A 21568-nucleotide genomic window follows, 5' to 3' on the forward strand; every position below is an offset into this window, starting at 1 on the left:
TTTTGTTTTGTTTTGTTTTGTTTTGTTTTGTTTCTGACTCCAGTTTTGAAAGAAGTTCTACTCTGGGTAAAATTCTGTCAAATATTATCACATGCTACAGAGAAATTGTTCATGAAAGGAACAATCAGTCAATGCAACAAACTTCATTATTGTCTTATTTTAAGAAATTGCCGCAGCCACCGAAGCCTTCAGCAACCACCACCAATCAGTCAGCAGCCATCAACAGAAAGGCAAGACCATCTACTGGCAAAAAAAGATTTCAACTTGTTGAAAGTCCAGATGATGCTTAGCACTTTGGGGCAAGAAAATACTTTCAAATTAAGATATGTTGCATAATGTTTTTGGACACTTAATAGATTATAATGCAATATAAACATAACTTTTATATGAACCAGCAAAATAAAAAGTTAATTTATCTTACCTTATTACAATATTCACTTTATTGAAGTGCTCTAGAACTGAACCTACAATATCTCCAAGGTGTGATTATACTCTTTCATTTAATATTTCATTCAATTTATTTATTCTCTAGAACTTAGTGAGTTTTTGGAATATCACATACATTTAGATGTAAAATAGGTGTTGAGAACTGTATCCAATGTGTATAACCTAAACAAGACTGTATAGCTAAATATATATAAGTATCCAGATATTTTATCAACTTAAGCAAAATATTTTATTCTTACCTGTTTTATAAAACATAATTTGCATGTTTATTTCCTTGGCTACAAAATAAAGTATGAGATGTGGAGACCAAGAAAAAAAACTATTAAATAAAAAAAAAGTGTTTGAAAATCTATTGTCCTATATAACCCTCACACAATCTGGCCAACTATTCATTGCAGTTTTGCTTTGTGCGGTATGTACAAGCCATTCTTTGTTTAAATACTTGCTTTAAATCTATACTTTAGCAATCAGGTGTAGATTAATGTTCTTCTTTTGAATAGACTCTAGACACTACATTACAAAGAGTGTAGAACCTGGACTTTGAACAATGAGCCAGGACACAAGTTAACAGATTCCTTTGGTTCTTTACTCAGTGGTAAATCTAGGATAGTTATTAATTCTGGATAATAAATAAGAATAGAATTATGCATGTGGCTGGCACTCCCTGCAGATACATTTGTTGTGTGGAGACAAACAATTCCATGGATCCAGATTCTAAAGCCTCAACTGGGGATCCAGATGAATAATTTTAGTACCTTATATGTGGGATAAATTTTGATTGATAAATTAATGGTTCTGCATGGTCTAGAATTAATCGTTTGTACTAAAGAACAACCTTAATACTGCATTTATAGATCTGCCGGTCTGTTAATGTGAACGAAGGTATAATGAGTAGTAAACCATCTTTGGCAGCATCTACATATTCCATGTATGATATTGCTATAATTTCCTATTTCATAGATTCAGTTATCTGGTGGCTCAAATATTCTAATATCTGAAAGAGATATGGAATTCCACTATCACCTAGGGAAGAAGACTTTTCTACAGCATTTCTGATTGTCTCCCGTATTAAATTATGATGTTTAAACTAAGTCATCTTGCCTTTCCCCTTTGGACTCCAACACAATTTTTATCAGATTGTCATGAAAGTTAGGTTTGTGAGAATTAATAGACCCAAAATAAAACTAATAGTAGTTAAAACTGAGCACAAGTAGAATTTGTTATTGACTACATATTCATGGAAGATTTATTGGTAAAATTTGATCCCAGACCTAGGAAATTTTGACTTAGTTAAAACAAATCAATAAAAAAAATCACAGTAACATAAAATATGATCAGAAAACCTTGAGATGAACCCCAAAATGATGAATGAATTAAGTTTTATAATGAAATGCACATGCAATGAAAACAATTCCAATAAGATACAAGTGAAAATCAAAATATTGGAATATAACTGTATTGAATGAAACATGAATCAAGGAATTTAAAATTATTTAATTAAATGAACTCTAGAAAATAAAATTGCTAATGTTCTATCAGTGATGGGATAATTCATTCAAATTTGTTTGTTTGTTATTATTAAAAAAATGTTTTCTCGGTTAAAGCTCTAGGGTCATAAATATCCATCTGTTCACAAAAAGGGGGCTCAAGAGGGAGGATCAAAATATTTTCTACCCTTCTCATGTGCAACATCATGATGTAGGAGACTTCTTTTTCATCATGCTCATGCTCAGTAATGGCCAAATTATTTTCTTTTTGTTATTTTTTTTCTTTTCCCTGCATTTGCTTAATCATCCATATGAATGCATCTTTTTCATGAGTTAATTGTATATGAACATCACAGTGGTTGTGTGGGTTGAGTTAGCTCTTATCCCATATTATCACCCATAAAAATGAAACAAGTTGCCAACGGAATCATGCAGAGTAGATGGCCCAGCCAGGTTAGAAACATAAGCTAATCTAATTCATTTTCTCAGTATTCCACAACCGTAAATGGAACATACTGATAATCATTGACCTTAAGCAGTCCACCCATATAAGAGTGTTCTCTGTTACTGTAATTGGTGGTTAACGCTACTCATCTTTCTTGAAATGGCTGGAGGCAATGCCGTATCACCAGTCTTTTGTGAATCTCCTTAACTTCATAGTTCTTTGTCCAAAGCCTTGTAATTGGAAGCACATAGGACCAGGATTCAGAAGAACTAGATCTTTGGGTGCCTGGCTGGCTCAGTCAGTAGAGCACAGGACTCTTAATCTCAAGGTCATGGATTCAAGTTCCACAACTGGGTTTAGTGCCTGTTGAAAAATAAAAATAAAAAAAAATAAATAAAAAAAGAAGAACGAGGTCTTTGTAACATTGTGTGAATGTGTGTGTGGAATTCCATTTCTCTGAACCTCAATTTATTTCCTTGTGTGTAAAATTGGGATGATCCTGTGTACTCTGTTTATTTTACAAGGCAGCTTTATGAACTAAGAATGACAAAATAGTAAGCTTCTAGGGATTAATGGCAATATCTTCATCCTTTTTTTTTTTTTTTAAGCTACAGTAACTGTTGTAATGCCAGACACATAACATGGTAGGACAGGAAGAGCAAAGGAGATAAAATTTGACAAAACATGAAATACAATCTTCTATGAAGAATACAGGTGTGATTATTTTCATTGGTGATTATCATTCCTTATCTGAAAGATTATCCTTCCGTTCTTGTTTTTCCCCTAGGACCACTGAGGTTTCTGTCCCAGACAGATTCTGTCACAGGCTTTATGGGGGACACAGTCCTACTCAAGTGTGACGTCATTGGGGAGCCCATGCCAACCATACATTGGCAGAAAAACCAACAAGACCTACCTCCCATCCCAGGAGACTCCCGGGTGGTGGTCTTGCCCTCTGGAGCCTTGCAGATCAGCAGACTTCAACCAGGGGACATTGGAATCTATCGGTGCTTAGCCCGGAATCCAGCCAGCTCAAGAGCGGGAAATGAAGCAGAAGTCAGAATTTTGTCAGGTATGGCTGTGCTCTTTCTTTGCTTCAGAATTACGTTCTTTGAAGTAGTTTGAACCATGACTTTCCCTTTTGCAAATGCTTTGTAATTGTCTTTAAGTTCTGGGGTTTTGTTTTATATGCATTTTCTTCTTTCTTTCTTTCTCTCTTTCTTTCTTTCTTTCTTTCTTTCTTTCGTTTTCTTTCTTTCTTCTTTCTTTCTTTCTCTTTCTTTCTTTCTTTCTTTCTTTTCTTTCTTTCTCTTTCTTTTTCTTTTTCTTTCTCTTTCTTTCCTTTTTTTCTAAATGAACCATTCAATGAGGCTATGCCAAAAGCTTTTCTTATTCTTCCCAGTCTCATAGTGGAAGTTTTCAGAGAAACACGTATTTTCCTTATAGTTGGCTTTATTTATGGATGCATTCGCTCATCCAATTAATATGCAATGAGTGCTTCTTTGTGTAAAGATCACTGCTAAGCATCATTATTGTATTGTTTTATTTTCCTCTGATAACATTATAAGAGGTAGTGACCATTATCCCCATTTTCCAAGGATGAAGGTGGGCTCTGCAAGATGAAGAACCTTCCCCAGGTTAATACTGGACATTCATTTACTCATCGATTGATATACTCATTTCTGAGAAGCATTATGCTAAGTGTAGGGATGTAGTAATGATTAAAACTGACACAGAGACTGGCTTATTAGAGTTCTGGGTGAATATGGACCTGTAAGTCATTACAATAAAGTGTGACTATTGTTACTATGGTAAGGAACATTGTTTCTCTCTATGTCTTACCTTCTTTTCTCTCCACTGGCACATCTAAGACTCTGGGATCCTTTGCCTCTCCTAAATAACCCAAGTTAGACTGGAGATTTTCTAACATCTCTTCTCTTCCAATAACTGCTACTATCTTCTATTTTTGTAATTCTACTTTCTCACTTAGTGACACTTGTAGAGTTTGCAAAGACTCACTTCTGAACATCACAAAGAAGGCACACACTTGAGTAGTTGTGGCAGGCTCACTATCAAAGCATTGATGTTGGCTTTTGTCTTGGCTTGTGGAGTGTAGTTATCAAAGTCCTTGAGCTAGGTAGAGGGTAACATTTCTAAGTCACTTCAAAAGTGCACTGACAATTTAAAAATTTCCAGCTACTTTGATAAGGACATCTCTGAAACCTCTTCTAATTCTTTTGTGTACTCTCTCTTCCATCAGTCACAGGGATTCTGACTTAAATGTGTCAATAACCATCAGCACTACCGTTTCCTTCCATCCACTAGGCAGTGACAGATGCAAATGTGGCATTTATTCTCAACACACACATGCATTTATTTAGGCATCCATTAGATACACAAAAATTTTTAAATATTTATATTCATATGTCCTTAATAATGCATCTAAGTCAATCAGATGGGGAGCCTAGGTAAGCCACATGGAAAATTGGCAAGACTATGTTAGCCTATCTTAATATGACTGAAAGGTCTGTTTCCAGAGGTATTAAGGGATAAAGTTGGACTAATTAAATATTAAATGTGAAATAGGAAGTTTTGAAAGACACAGAGACATAAGCATCAAATCACCATTTACATTTATTTATTCACCTTGTAAGATACATTTGCATTGTAATCTGTGGAGATTTATTAAAGCCAAATTTCATATTGTTAATTTGGCTAAGTCAAAAATATGTTGGGGTACTTTGGAGATGTGTGGATATTTTTTTTATCTGAATGGAAACTGAAATTTTTTGAAGTCATTATAGTTAATGATAAATTTTCTCCAAGTTCTGTTAATTCAAATATAAATTTAAGAAAAGTTTGAAGGTAGGCTAATACACACACACACACACACACACACACATTATTGCCATACTTGGTTACACCTGTCTCACATGCTATTGACCACATAACGGTCTGCTAAAGGAGCATATGTTTGTCCCGTTTATCCTTGAGTTTGCAAGTTGATTTAGAGGTCAAATACACAGATCCACAACGAGCACAAAATTGAGTGAAAGAATGAATGATTGGATGGATGGAGGTCAATCTCAGTTTCTTTTAATTGCCACTTATGGTTTTCTCATTTTTTAAATCTAGCTAATCCTTTCTGAATCAATTTCTGTTTTCTGTAAGTATCAATCTAAGGAAGTAATAAATTACATAGATAGATGACCCACTCTCTATTCTTGTGCTTATTTAATCAGGTAGGATGGAGTGAATTAAAATAGGAAATCATCAAATTATTAATATCTCTTATAAGCATCAAAGTGGTACCTAAATGGTCACCACTCTTTAAAAAGATATATCTCCTTCATGATCATTTAAGCACCATCTTGACTGATGATGTTATCTGTTTTTGTGAAACACATGAAACATAAATGTTAATGTGTGTAGAGAGTCATCTAGTACTAATTAATATATAATCTGATATTCTATTCAGGTTTATGTAAAATAAAAGTTGCCCCTTTTATATATTAAGTGCTCATGCTTGAATGCCACCAAGTAACTGAGATCCATTAAATTCAGATTTTAAGAATCAAATAGTGCTTTTGAGATATTGCTTTTCAACAAGCAATGTCAGTCTGTTTATTAAGTAAATAAATACCTTATTCAACAAAATTTGGCTGAATTTTATATGCGTGCCATCGTGCTGGTTGCTAGGAATACAAGCTCAGGAGACTGTGCCCTAAAACAGCAATAGCGTAGTGGGGAAAACAGGCAAAGCAAGTAGACTGTGCTGTGAAGGAAGAAACAGAGTGGCATTCCCTCACATAAAGAGAAACACCAGGTGCCAATTTTGAAAAGCAAGGAAGTGTACACCAGGACAAAAGAGCAGCACCAGCACAGCATAGAGAAAGGAGACATAATAGCTTTTCAGGGGACCTGAACTAAGTCTTTTTAACTGGGTCATAGGGCACGGGGAGGGTAGGAGCAGACAAACTGGAAGTATGGGAGATAAACTGAAGGGAGGCAGATAAGATAGGATGTGCAGCATTAACCTGGAGGGAATTAACCCATAGTGGCTACTAAAGGAGCATCAGACAGGGTACAGAAATGAAGACGAGGGAGGAGATCTTAATTAAGGATAGGTCTCCGAAGCATATCACATAAGGCGTATGAGGGAGAGGATGGGGTCCAGGTTCAGTAAAGGCTAGGTGGTGGTATTTAACCGGAGACTGGGTATGGAATAGTGGTGCTATTGTGTTCAAAATAAATTGCAGATTTTTAAATGAGATTTCCCCATAACATTTTCTATTTTCTAGATTAAATGAATAATTATTTATTTCATTCAAAGGTAGGGAAATCAGTAATTGATTGTTTTAAGACAGAAATTGAATTATTGTTTATGAGGAATTGTACATTTTTAACAGAGTAAGTTGATATTAAATTGTTGTAAAGGTTTTTGTTTTTGTTTTTGTTTTTTTAATATTGATAATACATCACTAAGTAAGATTCAGATGGTTTAAGGTATTTTGTTGCATGTGATGAGGAACGAGGTATTGAGGGGCCACCGGGATTGTCAAATTCACTTTATTCAGTTCTCATAACATCTGAGTGCCAAGCAGTAGATTGAATTGCTGAATTATAAATCTGCTTTGGGCACTAAGGTTGACTAAAATAACTGGCCCATACACTGAAACTCTTATTTCAGTTTTCTTAATGGCCTAATTGAATTGATCAATTGGTAATTGAATCTATTGTTCATTCTTTTAACTGCAATTAAATGACTCTGGGTCCTGGGTAGACCTGAACTCTAAATATCTGTACAATTAGAAGCACTGGCTTTTAATGGAATCAATTAGACTAAGGTATATTTTGAATGATTTTTCTATATTATATTTATTTTTATTGAAATGTATTTTAACAGAAACATTTCAAAATTCATATTATTTAAAGGAAAACTATTTTTTTCAGTTTTAAAACAGTTTCAGAATTGTGTTCAACACAAAGAATTTATTATTGATGGGTACATGAAATGTTTTAATGTGACTACTGCTTATATTACAAAGTTAATTATATTTTGCTACCATTTCTCTTATAATTTCTGCAGAATAATAGTTTGTCAAAAAAAGCAAAGGAGACACTTTCTCTGTTTTTAAATTTACCATTGAGCCAGACAGTTAATTCATGTAGCCGTATGATTAACATAAGGTAGGGAATGGTAAATTCAGGTAAACATATCTAGTTCCAAATCAGCACAAAGAATAAGTCAGTTCTAGGTGGAAAATGTGCAGCCTCTGTAGAGATGATTCCTTTGCTAGATATTCTGGAATAACCATTTATAGGATGATAGCAGATATAAATCTGGAATGAGAAGCTGAACCTATTTTTTTGGAGAACCTTGAGTCTTATGCCTAGGAACATAGACTTGATTCTATTCCCTTTATTGATGGTTGGGAATCCTTGAAGGTTTTTGTGTAATATATCTCATGATATAAACATACACAAAGAAAAACAGAAATAAGAAAGTGAAGAGCAAATTGGATTAATGTATTACTGATATTTTTGTATCATACTTAATGTTTTCACTGCATGAAAGGATTTTCTCATAGTTTGCCTTTTTTAAGGCTAGTTTTAAATAAAACTAGTTCTTACATCCTGCTATAAATAGAATGCTATTAACCTTCATGGATCTAAGTTGGATAAAATGATTTCTTCTTCTCTCTTACATGTACATAGAAAAGAATGAAATATAAGAATATATTATATTTGAACAATGTGAAGTCCACATTTCCTAAGTATTATATCAGATTTAATTCAGATTGCATGAAGGAGTCAGCATGTGGACTACCACAGTCCGTTTCATATTGAGTTAATATTGATCAATTGAACTATTATTATAATAAGTGGCTAAAAGCACAGAATATGACACTAGACTAAGTACAAATCTCAGTCCTACCACTTACGAGTGGTACAATTTAGGGCAATTTACTTAATCTAAATCTTTATTTATTTTACAAAATGTAGAGAATAATGTCACATATTTCTTAGGGTGGTTGTGAAGTTTTAACTTAAGAAGCAAATTCAATGTCTAGAATTGCTAAGTCCTTAGCAACTGTTGTAATTACTTTAGTATTTTAGAAATTCCAGTCTTAAAGAATTTGATTCTCATGTCAAGACTATTTATCTGAGACTAAATTAACTAATTTGGAATCTGGATATCTAAGTATTCATTTGTTCAATGATAGTTACTTGTATTTTATGCCATTTATCCACAGCATTATGTTTCTGCATTTGATTTCCACGTCTATTAAAAGGCAGAGTATACTCAACTATTTTTTTTTTCTAGCAATGCATTGCTACATGATTTTCACCCTAACCTTTCCAACAATATTATTTTGTTTGCTATATAAAATATTGCAAGAGGCACTAGCTTAGAAAGCAGAGTTAGAAGATAAATAAAACTTCTGGCGTTTGATCTTTATTAGCAATTACAGCAATTTACTGAATCTTCTAAAATCCGTAGTTTCTTTATCTGTTAAAGAGAAGAGGTTGGCCTAGAACAGCCTTTCCAAATTTTCTCACTACCAAGGCCCTGATTTATTATGTCTTTCCACATTCATCTCCAACTCTGCCTTCATAGTCACAGTGTTTAAGAGCTTAAGTTTGCTAGACAAACTGTAATTATTAAAAACTAGGGGCACCTGGGTGGTTCAGTTGGTTGAGTGTCTGACTCTTGATTTTTTGTCTCAGGTCATGATCTCAGGGTCATGAGATAGAGCCCCCAGTGGGCTCTGTGCTGGGGGTAGAGACTGCTTAAAATTCTTTTTCTGACTCTCTCTCTCTCTCTCTCTCTCTCTCTGTCCCTCCTCCCCACACTCCCCATATTATCTCTCTCTCTCTCTCTCAAACAAACAAACAAACAAAAAAATAAATAAATTGAGTGGTACCTGGGTGCCTTAGTCAGCTGAACGGCTGACTCTTGATTTCAGCCCAGGTCATGATCTTGGAATCCTGGGATCAAGCTCCATACTCAATGCAGAGTCTACTTGAGGATTTCTCTCCTTCTCCCTCTGCCTCTCCCGCCACTTACTCTCTCTCTCTCTGCAAAATAAATAAATAAATCTACAAAACCCACAAAACTATAAGCCATACTAAGGCACAATCATTGTCAAAAATCAATTTCATAACCTATGAGATTATCCTCTTTTAAATTAATTTAGAAAATAATGGTTTTAAGCTGGTTTATATTTTCATAAAAAGCACACCAAAAGGAAATAGGATGCCTTTTATTATATACAACTGATGTAGTGAAATGACCAATTTCCATACCATGATGCACTCCACACCCCCTAGCTCTCTACCATGATAGCTTTAGTTTGCCCTCTTTGAGAATCAGGGGTGGGCAGAGGATGGAAACAAATGAACAGTCATGCTATATTAGAATTACTTATTGTAAGTCAGGTCTTTTAACTAATGTGAGATAGTAGAGATAATCAGTGTTTCATATGGGGTTGATGAAATCCCATTCAAGTGTAATAAAGTTTATATATTAGTAAGCCTAAGCTGACTTGCAGTGGATACATAGACAATATCCCTTTGATTCTTGAATTTGTTAAAAAAAAATCTTCATCTTTCAGTGCTTTTTTGGAGACATCTATCTAGTACAGAATTCCAAGTTAAAAGTATTTGAAATACTTTTATCTATTACATTCTTCTTGCCATGCCTATCATTCTAATATCACTAGTGATCACTCTCTCACCAGTTCCACCAGTTTTTCTATTTTCATTCTTGACCTTGAGTGATATTAGATATTGTTTATGTGATCTCTTAACTCCCATCCCCTGATTTGTTGCTATTTCATATAAGGTCAAAAGCAAAAACAGTCTACTTGGGATTGTCCTCTATAAGAAGGAATGAAGACTCCTTGAAAACGAGTCTTTCTTTTCCCAGGAGTCTTTTAGGGCTGATATATGGTCAGCTCTGCATTTACTAGGAATATGACACTTAGCAGCCCCAGGGCAGGCATCTAAAGGGTCTGGCAATCTGCCCCGACTCACAAACAAGAGGCTTTCTCTGAGTGTGTGTAGAAGCCAAGCCTATAACCTATGAGTGCAAAAGTCACAAAAATCAATGAAGGGACTGGTACAGCTTCCTTCTCTGGTCCTGCTTGGTATCAGTTTATTCCTAGAGCATAAAAAAGACATATTTAGTCATGAGCTATGGGCGTTACCTTTATTTTTTCAACATTCGCCCAATAGAAAATAACCCAAGTCCTTTTTTTTTCGTTCTTTAACAAAAACAACAGGTAGAATAAATAATTTGCTAGAAAAATTTAAATGCTACTGTATGCATTTATATAAATTATGAAGATTTCTGGGTTCTCTAAACTAACTTTGACATATCATAATGACAGCATTTGTTTTCTGAGACGCTACTGTCAGCTGTGACATTACCAAAAAAAAAAAAATCATTCTATAAATGAAAAACCACTTCCTTCAACCCTGCTACAAAATGAAACTGATAGACTCAAAATTTGCCTGTGAGACAGAAGGGCTATAGCCATATGCCAATGATAAGAATAGACACTCTGCTTTCTTCTTCCAAACTCTATCTACAAATAGCAGTATGTGTGTGTACATGGAGAAAGAAAGAGGAAATATGAACAGATGTAGGAATATTTACAGAGAGGGAATGTCATTTTTAGTACTGAATTGGTGTAAATGAGGAAGGGAAGTAATAGAATCATGGAGTGATGACTACTAGCTCCTGAGAAATGGTTCTCTTCTCTGTTCAAAGCTTCTTGGCTTTTAGCCAGATGGAGGGTTTTTTTTATTATTATTATTAAATAAATTTTGACTCCTATGATCAGTCTGGATTAGGCTGGTTTTTAATAAAAGACACTCTAAACACAGAGTTAGAAGGAGTTTGATGGAATTTTTCACTCAGAGCACATATTATTATACCTGCTTGTGTTTGAAGACAACAAGGTACCTGCTGAATTTCCTGAAACAGAACTAGATGGAAGATGGCTAAGGAGCCAGCAGGTGAACAGTTGGTTAGCTTGAAATTGAAGATGCAGACAGGGAACTCACTCTGTGAAGTTAAATTAATTTGTAACTCTTATGCCTGGGAAGAAATCAAAGAGAATATCCCACTGTAGCCTGCAGTGTCCTTTCATTTCCAATTGGAAAAAAAAGTGTTTGATATTCCATTGAGGCAGGCATTTAATAAAGAAAACCAGAGTATACAACCAGAAAAAAAAATTGCATTCAGAAAGCATAAAAATTAAAAGCAAGTATTGGTTATTTTGAGGAATATAGTTATTAAGCTGTGAAAACTGGTATTTTTTTTTCTTGCTGACACAGATGCCAACAGTTCATAATTAAATTTCTGCCTGCCTCAGTTATTCTTTAGATTTAGCCATGTAAGTTAAGTGTTACCCAGGAAAATGGCCCCATGAAAAGAAAGTCATTGTCATCACAGGGTGAGCATGCATTCTGCTATGCATGGGATTAGTTCAGGCACATCTAATGCCCTAAAATAATGATAAAGAGAGTTACTTTCCACTCTAAAATGTACCCATCCAGGGAAGCCCAGGTGGCTCAGTGGTTTAGCGCCTGCCTTCAGCCCAGGGCATGATCCTGGAGACCCGGGATCGAGTCCCACATTGGGGTCCCTGTGTGGAGCCTGCTTCTCCCTCTGCCTGTCTCTGCCTCTCTCTCTCTCTCTCTCTCTCTCTCTCTCTCTCAAATAAATAAATAAAATCTTTAAAAAAATATGTACCCATCCAATGTTGGATAATATATGTAATGAGTCTGATTACCTATAATGAGGTAAGACAAAATCATGTGGCCTTGACATATTTGGGGAAATCTAGGAATGCAAAGTCAATTTTAGCTTCCAACTCGCCTCACAGACTCAGGTAATTTGGCCACTGTAACATCTAATAGAAATATTTTTATTGAAATGCCCTAAAATGGAAAGTACTCTCTCTACTTTCACCAGCATGCCTTTTCTATGACTCTGGCTAGTGGGCTCTGAAGACAGTTGAGTTCTTATTTCTAAACATGTGAAGTGTAGGTAAATGTGTCAGGTTATATGATCCAAGATGCTTCTTGACTTTTAATAATCTCTTACTGAAAGACAGTGACTGGGAATACTGAAGTTTTTCATCCCTTCACAAATGAAAGTAGTAGTAGTAGTAGTAGTAGTAGTAGTAGTAGTAGTAGTAATAGTAATAATAATAATAATAATAAAATAGCAATAAGAAGAATAAAGAGGAAGAATGACATTTACCCCCCCCCTTTTTTTTTAAGTAGGCTCTGTGCCCAGCATGGAGTCAAAGCAGGGCTTGAACTCATGACCCTGAGATCAAGACCTGAGCTGAGACCAAGAGTCAGACACTTAATCGACTAAGCCCCCCAGACCTCTCCTACTTTATCAATTTCTACTTCAAGGATGCAGAACTATTCCCATTTGAAAGCAAATAGGCTTCTTGAATGTCTCAGAATATAGGCTAATTTGTTGAAACTGTCTACATCACTTCTCAAAGTATGGTCTAGGGACTCAGTGTTTCTCAAGATGCTTTTATGTGATCTGCAGAGTCCAGCCTATTTTAATGATAATACAATATTTTTGGTATTATTTCACCATGTTGACTAAGAATATCTTTCATGAAACAATGAAAATTATTAACTTTATTAATTCTTAATCCTTAAGTTCATAATTTTTTTAATATTCTGAATATCAAAAGAGAAAACAGGAAAGATGTCTAAATACATTATTTTTTAAATTATTGTGATCATTTGAGTTTCAAGCTGAATTAGCTACTTTTTTATATGGAATACCATTTTTACTTGAAAGGGCAATCAACAGAAAAACTGTAGCTATTCAGACTTGGGTACTACTAGTTAGACGTTTCTCAAAAATGAACAAAGTGAGCCAGTCAGTTTAAGGAAAATAGTATCTGCTGCCAAGGATGAAATTCAAGCTTTTAAGTTAAAATTAGAAATTTGGAAAACTTGTAACTGCCACTAGGAACTTGACAGCATCACAACATTAAAAGGCCTTTCTGATGGGATTGATGCTGATACTAACAAATGGGATTTTTTGATAACTGTATAATGACATGTGTCAACGTTGGGAATATCTGTCTAATTCTCCGTGCCATCCCAAATGACCACAGATTGTTGTGACAGCATCACACATGGGTAACAGATCTATTCAAAATGCAAGATAAGACCAACAGATTTTTATATCACAGTGTGAAATTTCATCAATATGAGGTCAGATTCTACATTACAACTAACTTTTAAGAAACTACTTATTGGCATGGTGTTAAAAGATAAAGTCTACAATTATTTGAAAAGGCTATTAAAATACACCTTCCTTTTCCAGCTACATATCTAACATCACATTATTTTCACACAATTCAACCAAATTAACATATCAGAACAAAGTTAATACAGAAAGTAACACAACAATCTAGTTATTCTCTATTAAATCATTTGTTAAAAATTTTATAAAACTGGATGGCTCAGTGGTTGAGCATCTGCCTCAGGCTCAGGGCGTGATCCAGGGTCCTGGGATCCAGTCCCGCATCGGGATCCCTGCAGGGAACCTGCTTCTCCCTCTGCTGTGTCTCTGCCTGTCTCTCTGTGTCTCTCATGAATAAATAAATAAAAAATCTTTAAAAAGTTTTTCACAAAACTCAAGGTGCCTACCTGGCTCAGTCTGTAGAACATACAACTCTTGATCTTGGGGTTGTGAATTTGAGCCCCATGCTGGGTATAGAGATTGCTTAAAAATAAAATCTTTAAAAAAATGTGCAAAGAAGTGAAGTACTACCCCTCTTCTTACTAATATTTTTGTTTTGAAAATATAGTTTTAAAAATATATATATTATGGTAACTTGTGAATAAATAATCAATAGATATCTTAAAAAGTCTTTCAATTTTGACTTTTAATATGGTAAATATTTATAGCTGTAACCTATATAAACAAAAGTTCTTTGGGGTCCTCAATAATTTTTAAGAGTACAGTGGTTCCTGAAACCAAACAGCTGTGAGATTCACTGTCTACACCATTATTCATTCTCCAAATGATTGTAGGTCAGTCCTCTCCAACTCAGATAAAAGAACAAGCTAAATAGGCCAAATTTTCCATTTAAAAAGTTAGAAAGGGAGGAAGGAAAGAAGGAAGGCAGGCAGGCAGGCAGGTAGGAAGAAAGGAAAGCATAAACAAAGGCAGGATATTGCCATAGGGTGTCTTTGCACTTTAAATGCAATCTTTGTAGAGGCACCCGGGTGGCTCAGTAGTTGAGCATCTGCCTTCAACTCAGGTCCTGACCCAGGGTCCTGGGATCGAGTCCCACATCGGGCTCCCTGCATGAGACTGCTTCTCCCTCTTCCTGTGTCTCTGCCTCTCTCTCTGTGTCTCTCATGGATAAATAAATAAAATCTTAAAAAAAAAAAAAAGAAAAAAACAATCTGTCTGTGTCAGAGATCAGTATGCCTGTAATGACTCTTTCCCCTCCAGTTACTACCCTCTTGCTCTCTGAGGAGGATTAGTTCTTTTACCACCAGGATGACAATGAGATCAAGTCAGATGGAGAATCATGTCAATATTCCCCATTCCCAAACAGGAAGAAGCTAAACTAGGTTTTAGTCTAAGCAAATCAGACTGCTAATAAACAATTAAGAAAAGTCATTGCATAATTTTTTTGCATTCACTTCCATGACCATCATATTAAAGAGATCTGCTTTTCTTTAGTCTTTTTTTTTTAAAGATTTTATTTATTTATTCATGAAAGCCGGGGGTGGGCGGTGTGTGTGTAGAGACACAGGACACAGGCAGAGGGAGAAGCAGGCTCCATGCAGGGACCCGATGTGGGACTCGATCCCGGGTCTCCAGGATCACGCCCTGGGCCAAAAGTGGCACTAATCTGCTAGCCACCCGGGCTGCCTTTTTTTAGTCTTTAATAAAAAAATTGACAGAAAAAAAATCCATTTTTCCTGGTGTGATTTTAAAGCTATTGCCAAATATATTTTCTCAAGCCTACCCTTGCATTTTCTTTTCATTTTTTATTTTAAAACATATAGCACATATATTAAAGCATATGGAACATATATGCAGTTTATTTTTTTTAATTTTTTTATTATTATTTATTTATGATAGAGAGAGAGAGAGAGAGAGAGAGGCAGAGACACAGGCAGAGGGAGAAGCAGGCTCCATGCACCGGGAGCCTGATGTGGGATTCAATCCCGGGTCTCCAGGATCGCACCCTGGGCCGAAGGCAGGCGCTAAACCGCTGCGCCACCCAGGGATCCCCATATATGCAGTTTAAAAAATAAAAATGAAATGACCATTTGTATACCCATCACCCAGTTTATGAAATAAGAGTATTAAAAACTGGTGTTCTCATGCCATTTCCTGTGATGAAATCATACTCATTAATTAACTGGAAGCATTTGCCATGTTTTATTAATTGAACAATTTCATTTGGATTGGAATAGTCAGTGCCCATACAACAACAACAAAATGATTTTCATGAATATTTCCTAATTCCATCATAGACCCATTAAAATCAATTTAGTCAACAAAAGTCATGACCTAAAATTTCGAGTTTACTCTTTCCAGGGCTTTTCCATCTATACAATTTTAGAGCCTAGAGAGAAAACTTTCATCTGCTCTTGAATATATGTCTGTGTTTTATTTATTTATTTTTAAGATTTTATTTATTTATTCATGAGAAACACAGACAGAGAAGCAGAGACACAGGCAGAGGGAGAAGCAGGCCCCAAGCGGGGAGCCCGATAGGGGACTCGATCCCAGGACCCTGGGGTCACGCCCTGAGCCAAAGGCAGATGCTCAATGGTGAAACACCCAGGTGTCCCTATGTCTGTGTTTTAATCATTAACTTTTATAATTTATTTTGTTCCTTGTATAATGTCATCCACCTTAAACTAGAATTTAACATAACTATACTCTAAAAATGGTATATATTCTTATAAAAAACCTTTGAAAATAGAGAAAAATCCAAAGATGTGAATAAAACCCACTCATGATTCTGTCGCACAAAAATAACCTTGGCAATTATATCTCCATCTTCTCTATTTTAAAACATAAATCTACTTTCTTGAGACTCCTCTTAAACACACACACACACACACACACACACACATTTTAGGCAAGAAAAATAAGGCAAATATCTATTGCTACATAACAAAACACTCCAAAATTAGTGACTTGAAATAATTTATTATCTCTTTTAATCCTGCAGTGTACCTCAGCAGTTCCTCTCCTGGTTTCACTTTGGCTTCCTTGTGCGTGTTTTGCTGAAGTGGAAGGTTCAAGAGGGCCTTAATCACAAGTCTGTTAATTAGTGCTGGTTTTTGGCTTAAGGGGGCTTAGTTGTCCTCCATGTGGCTTCTTTAAGTAGCTAGACTGAGATGCTTAGTGTCAGAAAGAGTCATGGCAGAAACCGTAAGACCTCTTGAGGTCTCTTGAGGCCTTGGCTCCGGAGCTCATGCAGTATGACACTTACCATAATCTGTTGGTCAAAGCACAACACCGGGCCAGGCCAGATTTAAATCATAGGGAACTAGACCCTTCATTCTGGATTAGAGGAACTCAAAACAATTTGTGATCATATTAAATCCATCACAACATTGTAGAACATATGAACTATGTACTATTAAAGACAATTTCTATGAGCTTCTTTGGGAATCCACATAATCTTAGAATTTATTAGGGTATATATTTATAGAGAATTATCTTTGGAGAAATAAAACCAAATTTATCTGTCAATAGCTGACATTTTTATACCTCTCATTGGGTCACAAACACTAATGCCTACAATGAAGCTACAAAGATAATAAACATAACTGAAACGGGCCAGGCAGATTGAAGTCATCTGGAATATCTATCCTCTGTCTGGAAAAGTAATAGCAGATGGTTATTCTGTGGCAATATGAGCCCAGTGATGCCTGAACTACTGATATCTTAAAATAAAGACAAAATCCCAGTAAGTTAAAGTTCTTTTGTGTATCTTAATAAATTGATTTAAAAGTTTTTATAGAATGGCAGGAAACCTAAAATAGTGAGAACAATACTGAAAAAGAAAGTTGGAGATGTACACTGGCTGACCTCAGGACTCATTATAAAGCTACAGTAGTCAAGATGGTGATATTGGCAAAATAATAGGCAAACAGATCAATGGAACAAAATAGGGTACCCTGAAATAGACCCACACAAACAAAGTCAAGTGATCTGCCACAAAGGAATAAAAACAAGCCAGTGGAGAAAAGATAATCTTTTTCAACAAATAGTGCTGGAACAATTGGATATTTCATATACCAAAAACCAAAGTGAAAGAAAATTAAACAAACAACCAAACACCTTGAGAAGCAGACCTTATACCTTTTAGTAAAAAAAAAAAAAAAAAAAAAAAAAAAAACTCAAAATGGATCACAGACCTAAATGTAAAACATAAAACTATAATTTTTTTTATTTTTTTTATTTTTATTTATTTATGATAGTCACACACAGAGAGAGAGAGAGAGAGAGGCAGAGACACAGGCAGAGGGAGAAGCAGGCTCCATGCACCGGGAGCCCGACGTGGGATTCGATCCCGGGTCTCCAGGATCGCGCCCTGGAGGGCAGGCGCCAAACTGCCGCGCCACCCAGGGATCCCAACATAAAACTATAAAAACTTCTGGAAGATAACAGAGGAGCAAATCTAGATGATACTAGGTTTGACAATGAATTTTTAGACCACAAACAATTTTTCCTTCGTGAAAGGAAAAATTGGTAAATTGTGACATTATTAATTTCTGCTCTGCAAAGACAATGTTAAAAGAAAGTAGAAATGAGCCACAGACAAAAAGTATTTGCAAAACACATATCTGATAAAGAACTTGTATTGAAAATATACAAGCATTGGAAACTCAATGATAAGAAAATAAACAAATCAATTGAAAAATAAGCAAATATCTGAATAGACATCCTATTAAAAAAGACCTAAATGGTGGAAACCAAGACTATGAAATATGCTAAACATTATATTTCATCATGGGATTGCAGTGAGAGCAATTATAACCCTAGATACCTATTGAAATGGCTAAAATCCAAAAAAAGTCATACCAAATGCTTATGAGGATAAGTAGCAACAAGACATCCATTGCTAGTGGGAATACAAAATTACAGAGACACTTTGAAAGATAGTTTGGGAGTTTCTTACAAAGGTAAACATAGTTTTATTTATACAATATAGCAATCAATTTTCAAGGTATTTACCCAATTGAGTTGGAAATTTATGACCAGACAAAAATCTACACGCGGACATTTGTTTATAGCAGATTTGTTCATAATTACCAAGCAATCAAGGTATCCCACAATAGGAGAATGGATAAACAAACTGCAGTGTGTCTATATAACAGAATACTATCCAGCAAGAAGAGCAAATGGACAATTGAACCCCCCCAAAGACATAGAGGACCCTAAATGCATATTACTAAGTTAAATAAATCAATGTGAGAAGACTATATACTGCATAATTCCAACTATAGATAGCCTATAGGAATATCCTGTATATTCAACTCTAGGAAAAGGTACAACTATAGAAATAGTAGAGAAACCGTTAATTTCCTAGGATTTGAGTTAGGCTTGATGGGGGAGTGATGAATAGGAAACGTTAGGGGATTTTAAGCTTGGTCAAACTATGTGATACTGTAATGATGAAGACATGATGTTATGTATTTTTTAAAACCCATGCAACTATACAACACAAAGAGTGATCCTAATGTATACTATTGACTTTAATTTATAATAATGTGTCAGTATCACTTAATTAATTATAACAAACATACCACCCTCATGTAAATTGTTAGTCATAGGAGAAACAATGTCAAGGGAATGAGGAACTGGTATATGGAAAATCCCTGCTATTCAATTTTTAGTAAATTAAAAAAAAAATTGGGTTAAGTGGTTTAGTTTCCTGATAAAAGAAAATATAGTTGAGTTGAATTATTGGCTCTTTTAAGGATAAATAAGTGGTATTGCACAGAGGCCAAAGGTGAATCTTCTTTAGGTCATAAGGTAAAATTTGTAGATCTTGATACTGTGGAAGTTATTATAATATAGTGTGTGTCTCTGTGTGTGTGTGTGTGTGTGTAAAATAGTATAGTATATAGTATTATATAATATATGCAGTTGAAACATTTCTGATGAGGAACATGTGGGGGAAGTAAAGCATTTAAATATATAAGACTCCATTGTGAAGATAGCTATTTATAAATGTACATTTTGGGAACTGTCCATTTCAGGAAATTTATTGTTAAGCAGCATGATCCTTCAAAATCTTCTCATTTGATTTGAAAAGCCGCTTTCACAAAAGGAAATGACACACACCATCAGCAGTTTTTTAAAAGTTTTGAGACATTTTTTTCTACAATATTGGTTTAATAAGGATTAACACATTTCAAAAACTCTTTCAATATTTTCATTGTGAACAGTGTTTATTTTTGTTACTGTAACAACCAGAAACAGATGTGAAAAGACTGAGAAAGTGTGAATTTGTCTTTCTGCACACAGAGTACTTAAAGGACAATTACCACTCCAACCATTAACTGGAGAATTGGTATTCTTTTATTTATTTTATTTTATTTTATTTTATTTTATTTTATTTTATTTTATTTTTATTTTTATTTTGGTATTATTTTATTAACTTGTGCTCAAGCTGTGTGGAGTTGGGTCAGGCCAAGGAGGACTAAAGACAGTGTTAAAATGTTTCCCAGATCTCCTCCTACCTCACCTCCTCTCTGCTCCTCTATGGCTCATGCTATGATACAGTTGGATCTAATCTCTCTTGACAATTCACCATCCACACCAATCCTAATTTTTAAGATTTCATGGCCTCATTTTCTTTACTTTAAGGTGGTCCTTTGAGTTTAAAAAATGCCAGATTACATGTTAATTCCATTTAATGCATTAAGTTGAAAATAGCTTAAATTAAACCTCCATAGAGGGATCTGGATTTTAATAAGGATGTGGAACTATCACATTTTACCTTAAATGAACTTTGAATGATGGAAGTTTAGTCAACAGGCAGGTCAGAAGATATCACCATGGCTGGGAGAACTTCTTCCAAGCTCACTTAACCATAGATTACTGTGGAGGTGTCCCAGCTTTCAGAGCTGAATACATGTGGAAGGTGGAAGAGAAGCTCTTAATTCACACAGAGTTTTCTCTTGGCTGTGTTGAACCAGGATTTTGTAAAATTTTTTGCTATTCCACCTAATAATGTTTTAGCAACTTTGGAACAAATGAGTTCTAATGAGTCTTTATTTTTTTTTTAATTTTTATTTTTATTTATGATAGTCACACACACACACAGAGAGAGAGGCAGAGACATAGGCAGAGGGAGAAGTAGGCTCCATGCACCGGGAGCCCGACGTGGGATTCGATCCCAGGTCTCCAGGATCGCGCCCTGGGCCAAAGGCAGGCGCCAACCGCTGCGCCACCCAGGGATCCCTCTAATGAGTCTTTAGGTTGAAAGACACCGTTTTATTAGCCTGATAGTAAAAATGAATAATGTTGGGGCCTGGATGGCTCAGTTGGGTAAGTGTCCAACTCTTGATTTTGGCTCAGGTCATGATCTCAGAGTCATGAGATGGAGCCCTGCATTGAGCTCTGGACTGAGCTTGGAGCCTGCTTGGGATTTTCTCTTCCTCCTCCTCCTCCCAGCCCCCCACCCTGGTCTGTTCACTCACTCTCTCTTTCTCTCTGTAGTAAATAAATAAGTAAACAAATAATAAACAAATAAGTAAAATGAATAATGTTGGTTATACAGAACTAGAAAATGCATTGGGTGAGGTAGGAGGATACAAGAACTCTTCATTTACACAGAGTCTCAACTCTAGGGACAAACTCTTTGGAATGTTGTTAGAAATTAGAAATAGGGAATGCCTGGGTGGCTCAGAGGTTGAGGGTCTGCCTTTGACTCAGGGCGTGATCCTGGAGACCCGGGATCGAGTCCCACATCGGGATCCCAGAGGGGAGCCTGCCTCTCCTTCTGCCTATGTCTCTCTCTCTTTCTCTGTCTCTCATGAATAAATAAATAAATAATCTTAAAAAATAGAAATTAAAAATAAAGAGAAGCCTTAGAAACAGCCAAACTTACTGTTATACAAAACAAAATTTAATGTA

The 21568-nt window shown here is 35.4% G+C and overlaps 1 protein-coding gene across 1 annotated transcript in view; it reads left to right on the top strand.

The window, feature by feature from the left end:
• Nucleotides 1-21568, top strand: part of LOC129495456 (netrin receptor DCC-like) — a 735527-nt gene that overhangs the window by 149082 nt on the left and 564877 nt on the right. The window contains exon 4 of the mRNA XM_055302992.1: nt 3167-3451. Coding sequence (XP_055158967.1) covers nt 3167-3451 — 285 coding nt within the window. The remainder of the gene's footprint in view (nt 1-3166; nt 3452-21568) is intronic.

This window comes from Nyctereutes procyonoides, unplaced genomic scaffold (assembly GCF_905146905.1).
Source record: "Nyctereutes procyonoides isolate TBG_1078 unplaced genomic scaffold, NYPRO_anot_genome, whole genome shotgun sequence".
NCBI classification, from domain to species: domain Eukaryota; kingdom Metazoa; phylum Chordata; class Mammalia; order Carnivora; family Canidae; genus Nyctereutes; species Nyctereutes procyonoides.